The 22,648-nt window shown below is 37.2% G+C and overlaps 3 protein-coding genes and 1 pseudogene across 3 annotated transcripts; 3 read left to right on the forward strand and 1 right to left on the reverse strand.

The window, feature by feature from the left end:
* Nucleotides 1-502: 502 nt before the first annotated feature.
* Nucleotides 503-3,668, reverse strand: LOC107750562 (mannose-P-dolichol utilization defect 1 protein-like). Its single transcript, XM_016566018.1, has 7 exons — nt 3,514-3,668; nt 2,701-2,766; nt 2,477-2,609; nt 1,777-1,862; nt 1,557-1,675; nt 1,352-1,462; nt 503-803 (listed from the first exon to the last, which is right to left on the reverse strand). The coding sequence occupies exons 1-7, from the start codon at nt 3,629-3,631 to the stop codon at nt 681-683; spliced, it is 756 nt and encodes a 251-aa protein (XP_016421504.1). The 5' UTR covers nt 3,632-3,668; the 3' UTR covers nt 503-680.
* LOC107750623 (metallo-beta-lactamase domain-containing protein 1-like) lies at nt 3,659-5,174 on the forward strand (annotated as a pseudogene).
* A 5,713-nt stretch (nt 5,175-10,887) lies between these two features.
* On the forward strand, nt 10,888-12,938 carry LOC107750658 (transmembrane 4 L6 family member 5-like). The gene is made up of 5 exons (XM_016566151.1): nt 10,888-11,143; nt 11,305-11,370; nt 11,988-12,124; nt 12,378-12,564; nt 12,730-12,938. Exons 1-5 carry the CDS (start codon nt 10,952-10,954, stop codon nt 12,736-12,738), a joined length of 591 nt encoding a protein of 196 aa, XP_016421637.1. The 5' UTR covers nt 10,888-10,951; the 3' UTR covers nt 12,739-12,938.
* Nucleotides 12,939-15,120: 2,182 nt separating this feature from the next.
* LOC107750659 (lysophosphatidic acid receptor 6-like) lies at nt 15,121-16,149 on the forward strand. Its single transcript, XM_016566153.1, has one exon. The coding sequence runs from the start codon at nt 15,123-15,125 to the stop codon at nt 16,053-16,055; it is 933 nt and encodes a 310-aa protein (XP_016421639.1). The 5' UTR covers nt 15,121-15,122; the 3' UTR covers nt 16,056-16,149.
* Nucleotides 16,150-22,648: the final 6,499 nt, after the last annotated feature.

Below are 22,648 nucleotides of genomic sequence, written 5' to 3' on the forward strand. Positions count from 1 at the left end.
CTTTTTTTCACAGATTTGTTGTTGAATTCAAAATTGCTACATGGATTTTAGTGGAAATTCAGTGAGCCAGGGTAAAGTGAGCAGTACGACAGTATGTCAGTAATAATACACGAGGTTATAATATGGTTGAATTTCAGAATACTATGGACACTACTCCCTTCCCTGAGCTAAAAAAAATGGTCCAATGAATGAAAGTCCACTACCATAAAAAGGGGGAAAGTTCTATAATTATAGAAGGACCCCTCACCATACTGGCTTTTTGGTCCACTTCAGGGCACCTGGAATACATCAATGTGTGCATTATACAGTATTTGTACCTGCCTGTAAGCAGTGATATGTTAACAATAAATGCTTTTAACAAGTGACCAAGGGACAGAGCTTAAAGGGTTAGTTCACCCAAAAATGAAAATTACCCCATGATTTACTTACCCTCAAGCCATCCTAGATGTATATGACTTTCTTCTTTCAGACGAATACAATCGGAGTTATATTAAAAAAAACATCCTGGCTCTTCCAAGCTTTATAATGGGAGTGGATGGTAGCCCAAAATTTGGCTTGAGGGTAAGTAAGTCAATTTCACAAGAACCGTCATTTTGATTAGAATACATCTAATTCCCTAATCGGCTGTCCAGTGCACTTTGTCAACCTGAGTGGTCGCTGAATTTGCCTGTTGTTCGGATCTACTCAGTCTTCTTCCTGAGGGCAGGGCTGCTGTTCCAGTAGTAGAGGACTTGAGCTGCGATCACACCATTACAGAAAGAAGAGATGATGTAGGTGACAGCCATGAGGGAATCTCCCGTTTCCTGTACAGAGGACGCATTAAAATGGGCATTTATTAAAGGAACTATGTCAACCCGTTTTCAAATAAATAGCTACAAAATCCAAAGAGGACCATAAATAGTTTTCACTAACATTAATTATCAGGTCATAAGTCTTTTTTAATAATTTCATTCAGCAAGGATACATTCAATTAATCAAATTAGTTAGATAGGATTTTTATATTGCTCCAAAAAATCTCATATAAATTCTGTTGTTGAACTTTCTATAAATCAAAGAATCTTTTAAAAAATGTAACAGGGTTTCCACAAAAATATTAGGCAGAACAACGGTTTTTCTAATTTGGTAATATTAAGAAATGTTACTTGAGCATCAAATCAGCATATTATAATGATTTCTGAAGGATCATGAGACACTGAAGACATAAGCTATGGCTACTAAAAAAGAAAACAACTTTACATTTTAATTTATAATAATATTTCACAATATTAAAGGTTTTTTTGAGCATAAGAGACTGTCCTCATACTTCTGTCCTCCAAAATATTGCATGACATCTCATTATAGTGGTTTTTACCTGCACTGTAGTGAATATGCGTGCTAAGGAGCCTGCAAACAGCAGAAACACTGAAATAGCTGACAGCTGTCCAGTGTGGCCATTTCTGTAGTTGGTACCAGCCTGAATTAACTGAAGACACAGAGAAAATTGGACACATTACATGAAATATATATTTCTGCTGGGTCAGTTGTTGAACAGCATTGGTGTTTTATGTCTAGCTTACCCGTCCAAAGATAATGGCTGGCATATTAGAGGCTTGCATGGTAGTAACAACAGACATTGGTGTCACAGGAGAGAATAGGACTGCCAACAGACCAAAGTAGACTGCCAGAAACCCCAAACCTGCAAATAATCGCAGCACAGTCAAAAGATACATCATAAACTTTTTGACATTTAAAATGAATGACAGCAGCACAGTTTTTGTTTGATTTTTTAAAACTTACCTTTGATGGTGTTTCCTCCATAGTGCTGTATGAGGAAACCAATGGTCACAGTTTGAATCATGAGGAAAAGTGCCTCACCCCAGGAACTGTCAAAAATAATCACAGTAAAACATGTTATATGTGACCATGGACCACAAAACTAGTCATAAGTGTCAATTTTTTTTCAAATTAAGACGTATACATCACCTGAAAGCTGAATAAATAAGCGTTCCATTGATGTATGGTTTGTTAGGATAGTACAATATTTGGCTGAGATACAACTATTTGAAAATCTGGAATCTGAGGGTGCAAAAAAATCTAAATATTGAGAAAATCGTCTTTAAAGTTGTCCAAATGAAGTTCTTAGCAACGCATATTACTAATCAAAAATAAGGTTTTGATATATTTATGGTAGGAAATGTACAAAATATCTTCATGGAACATGATCTTTACTTAATATCCTAATGATTTTTGCCATAAAAGAAAAATGGATAATTTTGACCCATACAATGTATTGTTGGCTATTGCTACAAATATACCCCAGCGACTTAAGACGACTTTTGTGGTCCAGGGTCACATATATTTATGTGTTTAGTAACCAGTTTTTCCACTTTGCTGTTTGATATTTATAAATGCACTGTGTTTGTATAGACAAATGTGTACCAGACTTATGAAAAAGCACAATTAGCACAATTATGAAAAAGTGTCACTACTGATTTACCTGAAAGGAAAGCTGTTGGCAATACTGTAGGCCATGGTGCCTGTGATAGCAAACAGCTCCAGTAGCACAGAGTTAAAACTCAGTCCCTCAGCACTTCTGGCACCAATCAGCTTTAGAATCTGAGGTAGTTTTACTTTGAAGAGGCATGCACAAAATATCTGTATTAGAAGAAAATTGTTTGGGTTTGTGTGTGTTGTAAAGATGAAGAGGGAGTCTTTTCATACCTAATACAGAACCAATAATGATCCCAATGCCCAGGCCTTTGCTGATTACAATCTTCAGACAATCCACTAAAGATAATCACAAAGAGGAACTTAGGAGTCAGGCTTCGGTATGACTTGTAAGTGGTTGCATGTGAAAGTTTAGGCACATATTTTTAATGCAAGTTACACAGCAAATTCATTTAAAACAGACATTATTATTACGTTTGACATGTATTAATTAAAACCAAAGGAATCGGAGGTTTTAACAGCTTTTACGGAAACCCCCGATAATTACCGAGGACATATAGGTATCCAGTAAGAAACTGACATGTAACGTTATATGGGTCCGCCTCCTCTAACAAGCGCGAGGTAGTGAAGCTGACGAGGTTTAATACAAACATAAAAGAATAAAACACATTTACAGTTCAGAGGACCGCTCGATAACTAAGAAACATATTTTGTATGATAGATTATCATAACTTAGGACTAATTTTAAATAAGAATATCTCCCCTAAGGTCGACAAAAAAACGAATAATGCAGTTACTAGTAGGGCTGCACGATAAATCGCATGCGATATTTAACGCGCATCTTGTCAGTAAAGCCGTTCTGTAATCAGCGGTAAATCTCCATCACGTGCAGGCTTTCACATTGAGCAGCATTAACTACACAAATCCGTTGTTCTCTGACGAGCTGCGCAAAAAATCGCGCGAATATGAACGTGGTTTTGCGCAGCTCTTGTCATTGAATCGTTGTAAGTATACAAGCAAATAAGCTTTGAAATAACGTCTATTTATCTATAACGTTACTACTAAACTGATAAAATGTGAACCTACCGTGCAGAAGATTGAACTGTAAAAAGAACTCGTCATAACATTTTTCTGGCATTAAATAATTAACCAGAATATCTTTGAAAGGATCCATGAATGATGTTTCTACAACTGCTTCCGCCATGATGCAAACGTCAAATCAAGTCACGTGATGTCGTACGCTACTTTAATTCTTCCCCTTTATTTATGGAAACTCTTCTATGTTCCTTCGACTAGTGATTAAAGAGAGTGGATCCAACCACGCCCCCTGGATCTCGTGTTCTGCAGTGAGGGGCTACTGGAGAGGTGGCCAAAAATATTACTTAGTTATAATGCATTATTATTATTATTATTATGATTAGTAGTAGTAGTATGTGTATAAATTGTGACTTCGTTTAAAGCGAGCTAGTTTGTCCTCAGTGACGTTCCATAGAAGTAGAAGCGATAGTGAAAATAACATTTTTAGATGTGGTAAACTTTTTGTTTCTTTGAGCTCAAATTATCCCAGTTACACAGGCTCAATAAGAAAAAGTGAATCTGGCATCAATTCCGACATTTCAGGCCAGCCATACTGCGTCTCAGTGTTGAAAGAGGGCTACTGCACAGCTGAACCAGACTGAGCGTTTAGAGCTGACGGTACTATTTCTTTAGTTACCGGACAGCAAACTATCCTAGAGGACACCGGAGGCCCGTGGGGCCGAGACTTTCTCGTCGCAAAACTTGAGAAAGGTCTTACACCAGATAATGTTGCTACAGTAGTCGGAACCCACGGTCACTCGGACCACGTGGGCAGGGGCGTAGCCATCATTTCAGAAGTGAGGGGGACAGAAATGTTATATATATATATATATATATATAACATTTCTGTCCCCCTCACTTCTGAAATGATGGCTACGCCCCTGCCCACGTGGTCCGAGTGACCGTGGGTTCCGACTACTGTAGCAACATTATCTGGTGTAAGACCTTTCTCAAGTTTTGCGACGAGAAAGTCTCGGCCCCACGGGCCTCCGGTGTCCTCTAGGATAGTTTGCTGTCCGGTAACTAAAGAAATAGTACCGTCAGCTCTAAACGCTCAGTCTGGTTCAGCTGTGCAGTAGCCCTCTTTCAACACTGAGACGCAGTATGGCTGGCCTGAAATGTCGGAATTGATGCCCTTGCCCGAAAAGGTGCGGGGAACAAATTTACGTGATAGTAAAAGTGGGGGGGACACGTCCCCCGCGTCCCCCGCGTAATCTACGCCCCTGCACGTGGGAAACTTGGGCTTGTTTCCAAACGCCAAAATAATCGTGGGATGTGACATAAGCGTGGGGGATCGATATCTGCCAAACCAGCTGGCTGAGGGACAGCCATACCCTATTGACGATTTTGTAAGTTGTTAGACTAGCAAAAGTTCTGTATATTCTGAAGTAGTATAAAAGTATAATCAAGTAATCCACTTTATCCACAAGGTATCCGTCATTCCCACGCCTGGCCACATGGGTAGAGATGTCAGTGTCCTGGTGAAGGGAACATCGGAGGGGACAGTCCTTGTTGCTGGAGACTTGTTTGAACGTTGCCATGATAAAGATTCATGGAAGGAGCTGAGCGAGAATCCTCAAATACAGGAGACCAAACGACAGATGGCGCTGTAGATTGCGGACGTGATTGTTCCTGGACATGGGCCGTTATTCGGAGTGCACAGGCAATGATGACATTGACGTAATCCTGGAGTTATCCACCTTTTTCTTGTCGTAAAAATGGGTTAAGGCTAGAAGGGATACGTATGGTGCTACTGGGCATGCGCACATCAATACAGCATCATTTTTGTCACACTGTACAACAATAATTTTTTCATTATTGTAAGGGGTAGGTTTAGGGTTGGGGTAGGTGTAGACGTTAATAAAACACAATCTAATAGGTAGAAAATTAATTTCATTGTTCGTTTCCGGTCTGGGTCTGGCTTCCGGTCTCATCTGCATCCAGGTATTTTTAGCTGTACAAAACAGTTCGTTTTGCTGCTTGATATTGAAAATTGGTGTGTCTTATCATATTATTTTAATGTATTATCTTATTTATGAACACACTGGTTTGTAGTGCAAACAGTTGTACCGTTTACTGCATGTTGTTATTCTCCTCGTTATTTACCTATAGCTGTTAATGATCCGGAAGTCTCACCCATAGGCTTACTTCCGCGTTGAAGAAAAAGGTGGATAGAGCAATTATGAAACCTTGACCACAAGGAACACAATAATTTAGATCACTAGTGTGACGCAGGGGGTTTAAAATAGGACCTTGGTGCTGACTCAAACCACTGTACACCTACTGTAGGTGTGAAATTAGATAATGTATCAATGTTTACCATGGCTTTATACTTCAAACTTAGTTCATCAGTTTACCCGTATTGACTGCTCAAGGCAGTGACACACTTTCTTGAGTTATTTTTAGGCTTTATCTTGTTTTTAGATCATGTGACAAAAGGCTATGAAAGATATGATTGACGTCAGATGTTGTAACTCAGTAGTAAATGAGGTTAAGGATGGGACTTTGACAAAAATAATATATGGAAGGACATTTTATGTGTGCCATCTTAATTCTTTATTTAAAGTTCATACAAAATTGTTAAATCATTGCTTCATACTAAAGCTGTTTGCTGTAGCCTGTCAAAATATGTGCTTTGTGATTATTTAGTGTCAATATAAATATGAATTACAGCATTTTACTATGTTTGCATGTGTTTTTGTTCTCATCCTCAGCCCAATCCTTCTTTAGGCCCTGCAGCATCAGCTTAAGAAATGAATTCTTTTCAGGTAGTATTTAAGCACAGTACATTTACTGTACTTGAGTGCTTTCAAAATTAATGGATGTAAATTGCTTTTAAATGTTATAGAAAGCGGTGACTCGCTGAGATATTGTTGCACTACATTTTGTACAACATCATGCTTTTTGTTAAGTTCAGGTAAAGTTCATTAATGTCACAAGTTACTCACAGTGGTTAACCAAAGAATATGCATTCAGTCTCAGCACTTGTTTCATTATTAGCAGCTTATGTTGATGAGGTAACTGTGTGTTGTGGTAAACCAATGTGGACTTTATTAAAGTAGTAGTCATTCTACTTTTAAGACTCTTCTTAATAAATATTACTATATATTTCAATTGCGCTTGACACATGGCTTGTGGATGTTTTTCCATTAACTTTATAAATGTTATGATGATACAAAATGTTATGTGTCTTCCCATTATATATATTATATATATATTAGTCGATATATTCATATATCTAGGGCCCTATGAAATCAGTTTTATTTTATTCTAAATTCTGTTATTTCCATTGTAATTTTTCTGGATTCCGTTTTCATTTTTCTGAACTCTTTTTTTAACATATAAATTACATTTTATTAATCAGAAAGCGTGTCTAATTATTTGAAATTATGAAATTTAACAGCAATTTATTAAAAGTTTAACAAAAATAAAAATTTTAGGACCCTATGAAATCCTTTTTTTCTCTCAAATTTTTCTGGATTTTATATTAATGGTTTAATTAAATTTTAATAATCAAAAGCATCTCTAATTGATTTTTTAAAAAATGTAATTATTATTGGGGTAGGGCCCTATGAGATTATATATATATTTTATTTATTTAGTCATTTATTAGACGCTTTTATCCAAAGCGACTTACAAATGAGGACAACAGAAGCAATCAATTGTAGTATTAAAACAACTAAAAACAGATCCAAAACTAAAAGCTAAAACTTTATAAATACTACCTATACACATTTTACTGCCCTGCCCTGCGGCCCAGTCACGCTTGTGGTCCAGGAGCGCCATCTCTGGCTGTGTCTGGCAGACATGAGGGACACCGACAAGGTTCGGTTCCTCAATTCCCCTGTGTCCCAGACCGGCCTCTTCGGCGACGCAGTCGAGAGCTTTGCCCAGCAGTACTCGGCTGCCCAGAAGCAGACTGAGGCGATCCGACACATCCTGCCCCGGTGGGCAGCTGCTGCCTCCACCCGTCCGCCGGCTGTAGCGCCCCAGACTGCTCGCCGCCGAGGGCGGGCCCCCGCGTCCGCCCCCGCGCCACATCAGCAGCAGCCTTCAGCAAAGCGGCGTCGCCTGAGACAGGCGACCCAGAGATGGAAGGATCTGCTCTTCGGGAGATTCCGAAAACTCCTTCGGGAAGGATGGGGCTTCCACAGCGTCCCTGTTCCAAGTGGAGCGGGTACTTTTTCCCAGTGTTATCCAATCTCACTCAGTAAGGTAGTGCTTTGAAAAATGGTGTGGTCTATCGAAGCGATATCCCAATTCGTCGGTCACCGACGTGACGTCTCCGTTCCCTCCTTCAGGGAACGAGGGTTACCATACGTAACCGAGACGTTTTCTTTGAAACAATTGTACATGCTAATTCCTTGTCTTTCTGAAGATCTCCACAAGTGATCCTTGGCTCTTGGACAACTCTTCTAATAATTCTTTTCACTCCTCTGTCAGAAATCTTGCGAGGAGCACCTGGTCGTGGCCGGTTTGTTTGGGATTATTGTCTTGCTGAAATGTCCATCCTCATTTCATCTTCATCATCCTGGTTGGTGTTGGGACTGAACCAGCTAATATTAATTTCCACTTACTAGGGGCAGGATTGCTTTCTAATTACTGATAAATTTCTGCTGGTGTCTTGGCTTTCCATGCCTTTTTCCACCTCCCTTTCTTCATGTGTCCAATACTTTTTCCCTGGGTCATTCCATTTTATTACACAGAACTTAATTTCAGAGGGTGGGGAGATGGGGGGATTCCCCCGGTCTATATGTGTCTCTGCATCAGCGAAATAATTTTTTTATTCCCAGTGAATAAGAGTTAAAACTCCCATCCGGGTGACACTACTCCAATAACAGACCATGCAAAAATAACCAAAAATATTCAAAATATTGCAAAGTAACGTTGCAACCAAGCAAACAATAATAAAACCAGAGAAGGACTTTAAAGGGGTCATATGATGCTGCTAAAAAGAACATTATTTTGTGTATTTGGTGTAATGACATGTTATTATTTTTTTAAATTTACAGATTAGGCAATAACGTTGGCAATAACGTACACTCACTGGCCACTTTATTAGGTAGCCTACACCTTGCTAGTACCGGGTTGGACCCCCTTTTGCCTTCAGAACTGCCTTAATTCTTCGTGGCATAGATTCAACAAGGTGTTGGAAACATTCCTCAGAGATTTTGGTCCATATTGACATGATAGCATCACGCAGCTGCTGCAGATTTGTCGGCTGCACATCCATGATGCGAATCTCCCGTTCAACCACATCCCAAAGGTGCTCTATTGGATTGAGATCTGGTGACTGTGGAGGTCATTTGAGCTAAATTTTGAGCCATTTGAACTCATTGTCATGTTCAAGAAACCAGTCTGAGATTATTTGAGCTTTGTGACATGGTGCATGGGGGAGATGTTGTCTTATCACTCAGCATACCCGGTTTAAAAAAGTCACCGCTCGCCACTGGTATAATTATAATTAGTTACATTTATATAGCGCTTTTCTGGGTACTCAAAGTGCTTAACATGAAAGCGGGGAATCTCCTCAACCACCACCATATATATATATATGTGTGTGTGTGTGTGTGTGTGTGTATGTATATGTGTGTGTGTACACACACACACACACACACACACACACAACAGTTCTTTCTGGTCCTAGAATCTGATCGCCTGATAAAGGGTGCGGTATTAGAGTGATGATAGACCTCCTTCAACTGTTTCACCATTTGTATCACTCCACTTGCAGTATTTCTCACAGCCAGTGTCACGGCAGACGCCCAAATCCACTATAGCTAATTAAAAAATAATACTGCTGTGTCACAGAATGTAGTTTTAAGAGTTTTTAGGCGATAATGTACTTGTTTAGACTTCAAACATGCGGTTTGTTAGTAATGTCTATTTGAAAATTAGCTTTGACGTTTTCAGAGATGTGAGCTCCAGGGCTTCAGTGGCCATTGATGAAAATTAAACAAACCCCAAAACATGAAAGAAAAATTTAGATTATCCTTTGTTTTAATAATAATTTTGTTATTAGTAGTACTATTAGCCTATTACATTGAGTAATATATTTCTTTCACAATTTACTCGTTAAACCAAACTTTTATTTTGACTCTGAAGACCTTTAACCCATTTAATTCCACCGGTCACAATAGTGACTGTAAAAATGGTTTTCATTTATAAAGCTCTAAAATCCTTACTAACTGATGTTTTAGTGCACTTCCTGCAAATATGGAAAAAAATAAAGGGTCTCAATGAAATATGTGCAGTTTCACATGATTAGTGCAAATTGTCACATGACTAGAACAGTTTATTTCCTGTTTCCACCTTGAGAAAATAATGGCTGCATCAAAGCTCCAAAATGAAAGGCTAGTAAAGTATGTTAACATAAAGATATAACAAAGATTTATTTGTACACATTATCTTTAAGGTGTCTAGTATTAATATATGAATTCACATATATTCAGTTTTGTTGAGTGTGGTCATAGAATGAGTAAATATCTTGATGGTCACAATAGTGACCGGTGGGATAACAGTGAACTTAAGTATACAATATAAATCCAATTGCAGTTGTTAGTGAAAATTAAACTAAAATGTTGCAATGACAAAATATTGCACTAAATTAAAAGTTCAAATGTTACAAAAAATGTTAAATATTGTTGTTGTAATACTGGTAGTACGAATATAAAAATGTGATGATATATTTTACAAAAAAGTAACAATTTTGAAATACGTTGATGGTTGTATTTTTTTGTATTTTATCTCAGTATTCCTATCAATGATGTATAAGGGTTTTTTATGCATAACAGTACCCCTAGAATGTGATCAAACAGTTTAAAATAGCTGGGCTAAGATATATAACAATTTTTATGACTGCAGAAATATGTTAATTCAGTAAACACATTATCCCACCGGTCACAAATTTTATGACTGGATTCAGCGATTCCGTCCACGTTTCTGAAAAATCATAGGGCCCAATATATCTGTACCTTGATCGATTACCTAATAGGTTTGACATGCTGTAATTACATGGAATAAAATATGCAAATATCTGATGTACTAATATGAACTTGGTCAGAGTTTCCGCTGCTGGTTTATAGATGTTTTGATAAGAGCATGTTAAATTCATGTGGGATCTGAATTTAAGTGCAATGAAAAGTTCAGAGTTCAGTAAAGAGCCACACACATGCCCACACCTCCAACAACCAATAACATTCATTGATATCTGGCATCAAAGACGCCACGATATAATAATTATCTACAGTCATCATTTTTATGGCAACCAATAAATCATAAAAATGTGACATCAGTAACTGACCTGACGACAGGTAGGTGTGTTAGTCTAGTCAAATATAGTATTTATAATCCATCCTCTCCTCACTATAGCACTCAAGAAGAAAGGCTTACATGCTTAAAGTCTGCTTAATATTTCTCAGTTTTAACTAAACAAAATATTTACATCATGTGTACAGGAAAGTGCTCCAAGTTTATTGGCATCAGCCTTTATCCGCTGGCACTGCTGTCCATCATCTGCAACATTTTTCTGTTCTTCCCTGATTTTCAAACCACTTATCCCAAGGAGGCAGCAGAGGGACTCTACCGTCTTACGGATGAGATCAAATACATGGGAGGCGTTGTTGGAGGAGGCATCTTGGTGAGGAAATTCTCCTCTTTCTCATTGTATTGCCACTGAGTTGTCCTTTGACATTTCTGTTGTCGGACCAGTTTATTGGCACTATTTACCGGAATATCCTAAAAAGAGAGCATTCATTGTAGGCTACATCTGATATAGCTTCTATTGTTTTTCCCTTTTAGGTGTTGATCCCTGCGATCCACATTCATAGCACTGGGAGACAAGGCTGCTGTGCAAACCGCTGTGGGGTGAGTTCTTCTAGGGTCACCTCTTTGATTTGATTTTTGTATTATTTTTTTAGGTCTACACTCTAATATACTTTAATAATTGAAATACTGCCTAAGCATTACAGCAGGTGTGTCCACTTTACTTAAAAAAGGAATATTCATCATTTTAAAGAGATAGTTCACCCAAAATAGAAACATTCTACACTGTAAAATCCAATAGTTTACCTTACTTAGATTTAGTTAGTTATCTTTACTTAGTTGTTATACTTACTATGTTTTATTAAGTTACAGCTACTTTCAAGGCAAATAAAACAATTTACTTACTGTTTTGAGTGACACTTACTTAAAATATTCAAGTAGACACAAAGGAACCAATGACATTAAGAAAGCAGTGAGAGGCAGCAGTGCACTAATATGTTGCTAATGTGCAACATAACAACAGAAGAAGAAAAGAAAAAGAGTCTTAATAGACTTTTCACTCCATGCTTTTTTTAAGTAAGCCCAACTAATTAGATTTTACAGTGTATCATTTACTCACCCTCACGTCATTCCAAACATGACCAAATATGCTCTTCTACACTTTCCATTTAGTGACCCTTTAATAAACCTATTCCGGTTGTGTTGACTTTGTCCATTAGATGTTCCTGTCCATTATCTTCGCTGCAGTTGGTGTGGCTGGTGCCCTGTACAGTGGCACTATAGCTGTGGTTGGACTGATTCGTGGACCAGTTTGCAGTGTTGAAGATGGTACATGGAGCAGACCATTCCTAAACAGGTATGAAAATTAATGGTCCATCACATTTCAAAGGGCCTAAGAGGGTCAAGAGGTTCTTTTCAGAACTGAAAACATCCTTTCCAGCCCGAAAAGAACATTTATTGCAAACGACTTATAGAGAGAAATAGAGGCTCCCTCTCTCTCTCTCTCTGGCCCTATTAACAGTGTTTGTGGAGCGTTACTGTTTTTTTTAATGTGACATGTTTTTTGTTGTTGTTCTTGTTATTTATTATTATTATTTACTATTTTGCAGCACTGCAAGCTATTTGGGAGACTCTGACCTTTGGGACATTTGCAAAGAACCAGAAAATATTGTGGAGTTTAATATTGGCCTATTTTCTGCTCTGCTGGTGGCTGCTGGTTTAGAACTGCTGCTCTGTGGATTCCAGGTGCTCAACGGTCTCTTTGGCTGCATCTGTGGTACATGCAGTCACAAAGAGGTATGTACTCTACATAAAAAGGTGACAATTTCTAAAGGTCAAATCATTTATTTACTGCATGTATTGCTAATAGTTTTGCAATATCTAGATACTGATTTATGGTTTCAGCACGGTGCCTTATACAATTTTCTGATAGTAGGTCTAAATTATGCTTTGTTCCTTTAGGTGGCATAAGTTCAAAATGACAACAGACCGGATCAACACAGGATCAATACTTATTACCAAACACGTATCAGTCTTCATTACCGATCGGTAACCTTTAGCAAATGTGGGAGTGTACAGTAATAAACAAGAAAGGACCGTACTTCAAACGTACTTCACTGACTAACATTATATGTCATCTATTAAAACATTATTTACAGATTGAGAAAATGTGGCAGGACAACCTTACTGGTAATTTCCAAAAGAAATAAATAAAACTGGTCCATTTTTGTATAATTGTAAATATGTTACAATTGTATTTTTTCTTATATTATGTTGTGAAATATTCAGCAATATCCAGATGTTATGTTAATGTTATGTTAATATGAATGTATTCATGTTATCATTGCAAAATATAATAAAATAATGTTCTTCAAACATCATCTTCAACAGGTTTTAAGTTTACTTTTGTCACTGAATTACACCTGTGCATGTGTATCAAGAGTAATAGCACATTCAACCATTTTTTTTGACTATGATCTAAATGTATCCAGATATTTAAAGCATTTTACTCTTAAAAAAAGGATTTAGCTGGTGTAGTTGGTTGTAGTGGCTGAAATAAAACTCATAAAACTATTTTAACTGGCCTTGGCTTCTTTATTACTCTTTTGTGATAATCTCTTTGACTTATTACTGAGGAGTTCAATGTGTTTTTTTGGATTTGTTCTGCATGTATGTTTATGGACCTAAAAATGAAGACAGAAATGACAAGCAGCGGACTGTTTCTGCTCTCACCGCAAACGCATTTCCTGAGGTGAAGTTGAGGAGAGATGAGACTGCAACACAAGTGCCGTCTTGGTTCATTGGCATCAGTACCAGCTGAAGAAACTCTCTTCTACAAAACACAAACGGTGAGTGCAATTACAACATCCACATAATCATTTCTCACGTTTTCTTTTTTAATAAGGCATCTTTGACAGCTTTGAGTTTTGTGTAATTTACCACTTTTTTAAAGCAACTATTTGTTCACATAAGATCTATTCAATAAAAATTTGTGAATCTGAATGAGAAATTAATTTTTAGCTCATCTTAAAATATAAGATTAGAAGATACATTAATGTGTATTAAACGCATTTGACTTCTCTGCCATATGGCTTGTCTATACATTTAAAATGCTATGTTTTTGGGCAGTCCTGACTTTTAACAACTTCTATATATAATAGTACTACATGCTAGTATAAAGATATTATTTTCATTTAGTGTGCAAGTAGCATGTACAGGCTATAAATAGATTTAAATAAACCAAGCAAGAGTGCTACTGAATCGGACAGCTTGGACAACTCATTTTCTGTTCTACGGTAAAAGCGTCATTTATATGATGAAGCCAACGAAGTAAAAACTACCTCAGAATATAGGCTACAGAAGTTTTATTTTTTCTTCACCTTTTTTTAGCTCACATAATCCTTGCACAAAATCTATCAACAAAGATGACAAATGTGTGGGTGCCAGTATGGCAAGATCTGAGATGTTCATTGTACCCTTTAAAAATACACATTTCAACATTACACTGGTTTCTAAACACTCTGAGGAGGAGGAAAGGTTTATTCTCAGAAACTTTCATATTTCCCACGCACACAAGCTACTACATTCTTGCAAAACTCTGCCGAACATCTGCAAATAACCAAGATATCTTCTTGGTGCAAAGATTGTTAGGCATGATATTGTTGCATTAACAATCATTACACAACCATTTGTTTCTCTGTCATTACAGGCCATTGAAGGTTAGTTCAAAAAGATAAATCCTAAGAACAGCGATGTCACATCCTATGAATATGACATGTCAGAATATGACATGTCCAAATCGAGAACAAGACCGGGTTTTTGTTGGTGTTTTTTCAGTGCTTGGACAACTCATTTTCTGTTCTACGGTAAAAGCGTCATTTATATAATGAAGCCAACGAAGTAAAAACTACCTCAGAATATAGGCTACAGAAGTTTTCTTTTTTCTTCACCTTTTTTTAGCTCACATAATCCTTGCACAAAATCTATCAACAAAGATGACAAATGTGTGGGTGCCAGTATGGCAAGATCTGAGATGTTCATTGTACCCTTTAAAAATACACATTTCAACATTACACTGGTTTCTAAACACTCTGAGGAGGAGGAAAGGTTTATTCTCAGAAACTTTCATATTTCCCACGCACACAAGCTACTACATTCTTGCAAAACTCTGCCGAACATCTGCAAATAACCAAGATATCTTCTTGGTGCAAAGATTGTTAGGCATGATATTGTTGCATTAACAATCATTACACAACCATTTGTTTCTCTGTCATTACAGGCCATTGAAGGTTAGTTCAAAAAGATAAATCCTAAGAACAGCGATGTCACATCCTATGAATATGACATGTCAGAATATGACATGTCCAAATCGAGAACAAGACCGGGTTTTTGTTGGTGTTTTTTCAGTGGTCTTCATATTTGGCCTAACCCTCAACCTGACCGCACTTGTGGTTTTTCTCCGTAACTCTAAATCCCGTTCTCACACCACCGTGTACATGATTCACCTGGCCTTTGCTGATATTCTTCTGGTTTGTACACTTCCTGTGCGGATCTATTTCCACAGTGTGTTGCCACAGGGTCTGCCTCAGAATATCTGTGAAATTACCGGTCTCATAATGCTAAGTAACATGTACAGCAGCATCTTACTCCTCACGTGCATTAGCTTTGACCGTTGCATAGCGGTCTGCTTCCCGCTGTCTTCCCATGTCCGTGAGGGCCGCAAGAAAGCATGGTGCGTGTGTCTGGGAATCTGGATCCTAACTATCGCAACAAGCTTACCGATCTACTTCAGAAAGAAGAAAGACCGTGAAGAGTACAACATCACATGTTTTGGTGGTTTTCCTTCCTATGCGACTGAAAAAGCTCCTCTTGTTTCCACTCTTATTATCGGGTTTGGGATCCCACTAATCATTATGATCCTCAGCTCATGGGGGCTCATCCGGGCTATAAGCAAAAGCACGGCTGTCCAGACCAGCGACCTGGTAGACAGCGTAAGGATTAAAAGGATGATAATAACAAACTTGGCCATCTTTCTGTTCTGTTTTCTGCCATATCATATTATGCTCTTGATACTTTATGCCAGTGAATGTTCGTGCCCACTGTTAACGGCCTACAGGTACAGCCTCATGGTAGCTTGCCTGAATGCAATGCTGGACCCTGTGGCGTACTACTTCACAACGGAGACGTTTCGAAGAAAAATGGACGTTGAAGCTGTACGCAAAATATGGCAAATGAACAGTCACAGCTCGGATGGAAACACCCGCTCACGTGCCCCACTCACAACATAAGAACATGGGTCTACTATGAAGATCATAATAAGTGTTCATGTAGGCTAGGTCTCTCTCGCTTACACTGACGCAGTTAACATGATCGTTCACATATAGATTTCTGCTTTTATAAGAACAAAACAAGATGAGAGATAATCGTGTATGACTCAATTTTTTTTTAAAAAGGAAACCACAAGAAGTCTGACTTTTCACCTTTCTAAACTGCATGCAAGCACAGTGTGTGCAAAAGTATGTGTGCTGTGTAGCGTTGGTCTTTATCATATATGCATCTCAGATCAAGTAAATAAATGACTCATTTAGCCATTGATGTGCAACCCCTATTTTTTGTTTACAATAAACTCTCACTGGGAAACCATTGTAATAAATATAACCAGTGTGACAAATTAGGATAATTATTTTTTGATAAATATACACAAAAGACAGTGAACATATTCTAAGACAGATTAGAGCATTATATCCTCATCTACATTGCAGTAATGATTCAGTTTTGCAGCAGTGTTTTTGTTCTCGTATTTTAAATGTTAATATTTGTAAGTATTTGTGAATTATAATTTTGCATGTGTGCATTTTTGATATGTGCATGATCGGTTTGTAACTTTTCCAGAGTAAAAGTAGCCTATGGACATATGTGTTTGTTAACATTAACTTCTAATTTCCTGTTACTCTGTAAAATGTTTGATATTAGTTGTTTGAAAACCACCAAAACCCCTTTTCCTGCCTGTTTCCACACCCTTCCCCTTCTCTACCACATCCGTTTGACCTGGTGCATATAGCTTGTGCTGAGTACAAAATAAATTGTGTGTAAATATGTTAATAAAATTTATTTAATACTGACCACAGTATATTTGTTTAATTCTCTTTTTGCAATTGTAATTATTGTTATCTGTCCATGTGGTTTTCTTTTTCTAAAGCCAAAGGGAAACAAACAGGATGCACTGCATTGGTAAATAAAAACATATTACTTTTTATTTATTTAATACATTTTAAATGAAATATGGTGAAACATGTTCCTCTCATGACCCTGTTTCCAAACACCCGGCTTTAATCGTATGTTCTTGTCCCCTTTTTTCCTCTAAAACATTGCATTTACAAGCTTGAAGCCTCATCTTCATTAGTGAAGATGAAAAATGATTCATTGCATAAATACGCATAAATGATTGTTGTTAAATTATAATATTAGAATACTTTAACGTGTTGCTAAGTCGTTGTTTTTCAACGGCTCTGGCAGAAACTTGCGCCTTGTTGCTAGGAGACGCGTGACAAATATAAACAGTATGTTCTAAAATCGGCTCAGTCAGATATCAAACGTGTTTGAAATTTGGAAACTAGTCTGAAGCTAAAAATCAAGAGTCTGTGACCATCATATATTATGCGGTTTTTCTATGAAATCTGTCAACTCAAATCTGCAGACTGACTTTTGGAAACTAGAGTCAACTTCTCCAGACCATAAATCTGGGCAAAATTTGTGTAATGTATTCCAGTATTTAGGCACTTATAGAAAAGGTAACTTAGGTTTGATTTTCAGGGATATAATCATTTTTACTCCAGTCCTGCCTTCATTTTCATCCTGCAGGTAAGTTAAAGGGGTCATATGATGCTGCTAAAAATAACATTGTGTTGTGTATTTGGTGTAATGAAATGTGTTTATGCGTTTAAGGTTAAAAAAACACATTATTTTCCATATAATGTACATGATTGTTTCTCCTCTATGCCCCGCCTTACTGAAACGCGTCGATTTTTACAAAGCTCATCGTTCTAAAAAAGCCAGGTGTATGTATGCTTATTCTTTGTATGTTTCCGTTCTCTGCAATAAAAAAATAAAATAAAAAAAAACCGAGGTGTGCTCTGATTGGCCAGCTATCCAGTGCGTTATGATTGGCCGAATGCCTCAAGCGTGTGACGGAAATGTTATGCCTCTTACCATATTGTGATGCCGTTTTATGGCAAGCCGGTTTGACTTTTATTCATTCGCAGGATATGAATTCTTGATATCAACAATTCAATTTTCACTATTCACAAATGTTAATTCTTGATATCAGGAATTGGATTTCTACTAGTAACAATTGCTATTTTTGATATCAGCAACTACATTTCCACTAGTAACAATGTTAATTCTTGATATCAACATTTCAATTTTCACTAGTTAAAATGCTAATTATTGATATCAGGAATTAAATTTCAACTAGTAAAAATTATAATTCTTGATATCTGTAATTGTATTTTCACTAGTTAAATGTCACCATAGGCTACCATTCAAAATCAATTGTTGATATCAAGAATTGATTTCTTACTAGTTGAAATGACAATTTAACTTATCAGAAATACAATTCTTACTAGTAAAAACCTTTATTTTTGATATCAGTAATCACATGGTTACTAGTACAGACGTCTATTCTTGATATCAACAATTTAATTGTCACTAGTGACAATGTTCATTTCTGATATCATGAATGTGATTGTTACTAGTAAGAAAGCCATTTTAGATATCAGAATTACCCTCCCAATTGTTGATATCAGAAATACGGTGTGGCTACAGTGCCAGGGCTGAATTTTTGTCCCAGTCCGCCCCTGCTGAGAGGGAATCACCTAGAGGAAAACTTTACACAGACAAATAGGCTTACATGGCTTAATGCATTAAAACAGTGCTTGTCTGTACATAGTATGATTTATTAATCATGTTCTCACTGAGTTTCGTCTTTTAAAAACAGGTTTAATCGGTTTTATACAGTCTATGGTTTTAATTCATTAAGCCACGTTAAGAGTTTTTCTTACAGCCTAACGGTTTTCTATGGGAGGAAAACGCTTAACGAGTAACGTTAATTACAGGCCTAACGTTACAGCTAATCACAGTCTGTCGGATTCTGGAGTGTAGTAGAGTTTTGAATAAAATTATAAAGAATAAATAAATTAATAAATAAAATTACATTACAATATCACTCACCAGAAAAAATGGATCCCAGACTTGGACGGTCTGTTAGTACAATTAACCGCACAACAAGACATTTTATTTGATAATTTTAAGAAATAATCACGAAAATAACCCATAGACTGAATAAAACAAAAGCAGAAACACGGCAGAGATGCCAAGTTCAACGGCTGATAGAGACAGCAGCGGCAATCCACCTGTCACTCAAGTGGCCACGCCCTTAATTATGCAGAATTTTAAGGCTTAATATAATTTAAACGGATGAGTTATAAAAAAAAATGCACCCCCCTCACAGTTGTCATGAAGGGCAAAATTAGCTATATAGACCAAAATAATTTTTTGAACCAGGCTTAGTATGTAACAATACTACAGCGAGAATAAAAGTTACCTTCTTTCTTTGCCTGAACATTTGGGCGGCGTTATGCAAATCTTCCCACACAGTGACGTAGACATGTGGGGGCGTGTTAGAACGAGCCGTTTTAGGTAGGCGTGGTTGACTCTTAACTTTTATAAAGAATATCTCTTTGGATTTGAGACTTTAGTCTTTGCAACTTTACAGATCTTCTTTATGCACCAAGAGCTTGTAACACTCCAAAGAGAAAGGAAAACTTGAAATCGCATCATATGACCCCTTTAAGGATTTACATTTTTAAGGATGCATGTAGACAACCACAAAAGTCTGCTGAGTGATCAGTGATCGACTAACTTACCCAAAAGCAGGGGCGGTTTCTTCATTAGGACGAAAGGGTGACACGAGGGAAGTGCGAAAGGGAGGGATTTTTGCTATCACATTCAACCACAGTGTCACACTATCTATCACTGTTCTAGACGCATTCAGCGCGAGACTCGCGCAATTGACACTTTTCTCATGCTCTCACGCCACACATCCATTTTCTCATGCAGTCAAAAGCACTCTCAGACTGTTATAATAGGATATTGGCAAATCAGATTTGGTAAAGGCTGCAGTGTGCATTTGTGTTTGTGCTCTGTAAAGCGCTAAAAGATTCAATTTAAAGGGGTCATATGATGCTATTTCAATTTTTCCTTTCTCTTTGGAGTGTTACAAGCTCTTGGTGCATAAAGAAGATCTGTAAAGTTGCAAAGACTAAAGTCTCAAAACCAAAGAGATATTCTTTATAAAAGTTAAGAGTCTGCCACACCCCCCTAAAACGGCTCGTTCTAACACGCCCCACATGTCTACCTCACTATGTATTCGTCCAATCACAACGCACTGGATAGCTGTCCAATCAGAGCACACCTTGCTTTTCAGACCGATGAGATTTATAAAAATCGAAGTGTTTCAGAAAGGCGGGGCATAGAGGAGAAACAATAATGTACAGTATGTGGAAAATAATGTGTTTTTTGAACCTTAAACCGCATAAACACATTTCATTACACCAAATACAAAAAATAATGTTCTTTTTAGCAACATCATATGACCCCTTTAAAACGTGAGTAACCAATCACAGACATACTTGATTTTTTGAACACCTGTGATTGGCCATTGATTTTCAGTCACCTCTAAATGCTGCATTTTTTTCCTGCATGCTGGTGAATCCTCTCACTGTAATACAATGTAATAAGAGGTTCATTGATTATAAAGGAACTTTGTGACAATGCGATTAACTGAAGTAAGTGACACCTTATTAGTCATTATAAAGTAAGGGCTATTTGCGCACTTTCTAGGCTAGACATAATCCATTCAGAATTTGAATAAAAGTTTTGTTTTTCATGCTGCTAATGGCCATACACCCTATACAAGCAGCAAAGTTTCATTTTCGAATGGGAGAAAAATAATTTCTCAAAACAGATGTTTAAGCAATGCAGACTAATAGAACAATATTAGAATTTTCATGTCAAAATATTTTTTAATGCGATTGCAATTATTTATAAAAGTAATGACTAGTAAATCTTGCAATTCTTTCACTGTTGCTATTCTTGTTGTGGTAAAAAGTTAATAGTTTTGCAGCACTGCAACAGTTATTTGACATAATTTTATGATAAAAACACAGTACCATCACGACGTTAAATACTAGGCATCCTCTAGGCATCGTAGGTCCAGATGTCAGACAAAACTCTGCTGACAGGCGTTTTAGATTTTTGTATATAAATGTATAAAATACAAAACAACCCAAATAACCCCCAACCAACCTGCTGTGCGAAATCTCACTCAAGGTTAAACTCAAAAGTTGGCAACCCTGGCCCCTGTAAACAACAAAACAAACAACAAAAGGAAAGTATGACCAATGACCAATCAGACCAATTTCAGTTAGTCAGAATCCACCCACCTTACAAAACTTAGGAGTTTTGTTTTGTTATAAGTGATGTAAGTGTAGATGTACATAAGAGCTTAATTGATAATGGAATTTTTTTGGGATAGCGATAATAATATTATAATGGGAGCGCTCTCTGTGGCTTTCTTGGATACATGTGATCTATTCCGAATTAAAAAATAAAAGTTTTTAAAACAAATTTTTGGGAGTGACATCCGCATATATCTCGAAATCGCACTGACTGACATGATAGAGATAATCATAACAAAGGACTGGACAAAATATGTGTCAAGATAGGTGTGCATGAAGGCTAATTAAAGGGTTAGTTCACCCAAAAATGAAAATTAGCCCACAAATTACTCACCCTCAAGTCATCCTAGGTGTAGGGGTGGATGACGTATGAGGTCAGCGTTGCCCATACACCGTGAGTCTCGTGAAAACCAACGTTTGTTAACAGGAGCAAAGGAAGCAAAGTTTCCTTATGTTAGCAAAGGAAAACCAGTCTCTTGGCTTATATCGAAATCCCCCGACATTCTTCTTTACTTCTTTTGGTCTGATGCATGCAACACCCACTGAGTGGCATTAAACAGCTTGAAAGATCAAAGACTATTTTTAATATAACTCCGAATGGATTCGTCTGAAAGAAGAAAGTCATATACACCTAGGATGACTTGAGGGTGAGTAATTTGTGGGCTAATTTTCATTTTTTGGGAGAACTAACCCTTTAAGCACCCTGGCTAATTTCAGAAGCACAGTGTTTAGAGCTCCTCCGGGACTAGAGACCGGTCTGTGGCGCAGCTGTCGCTCATTCTCTCCACCGGCTTCGCCTCTTCACGCCACTAGCTATATTATATATGATTTAATGCATGTAAATGGTTGTATATATGAGTCGCGTCAATTTAAAAAGAAAAAATAGGGTCAGTGTGAAAACCACTGCCTTATTCCTACATGACAGAAAGACCTACCTGCAGAAGTTCTTGAGTTTCTAAAGCATCAGAGCCAGGGACATGTGAAGTTAGGTAGCATTATCAGCATATGCATTCGTGTTTTGCACTCCAATGTCATTTTTGTAAATTGAGCACCCCCTAGTGGTAGGTTAAATCAAATATTTTACTTTAAACACTTAGGAAATGGAACATATTTGTCTGTCGTATGCATTGTAAATTATCAATTCATTGTCAGACATATCATAATCACGATAGCCTATATGATTTTGGTTGCAACGGCTCTTGTTTATTGTATGCATATATTTAATGATAATATCACGTTATTTGTCTATAAATGAATTGCCATTTTCCCAAAAATAGATACTGTAAACACAAGACCACAACTATTGATTCTATTCTATTCTATTCTATTCTATTCTAGCTATTTATTCAACTCTCCTTCATAAG

The sequence above is a fragment of the Sinocyclocheilus rhinocerous genome, unplaced genomic scaffold (assembly GCF_001515625.1).
Source record: "Sinocyclocheilus rhinocerous isolate Xijiao unplaced genomic scaffold, SAMN03320098_v1.1 scaffold19, whole genome shotgun sequence".
Classification (NCBI taxonomy): domain Eukaryota; kingdom Metazoa; phylum Chordata; class Actinopteri; order Cypriniformes; family Cyprinidae; genus Sinocyclocheilus; species Sinocyclocheilus rhinocerous.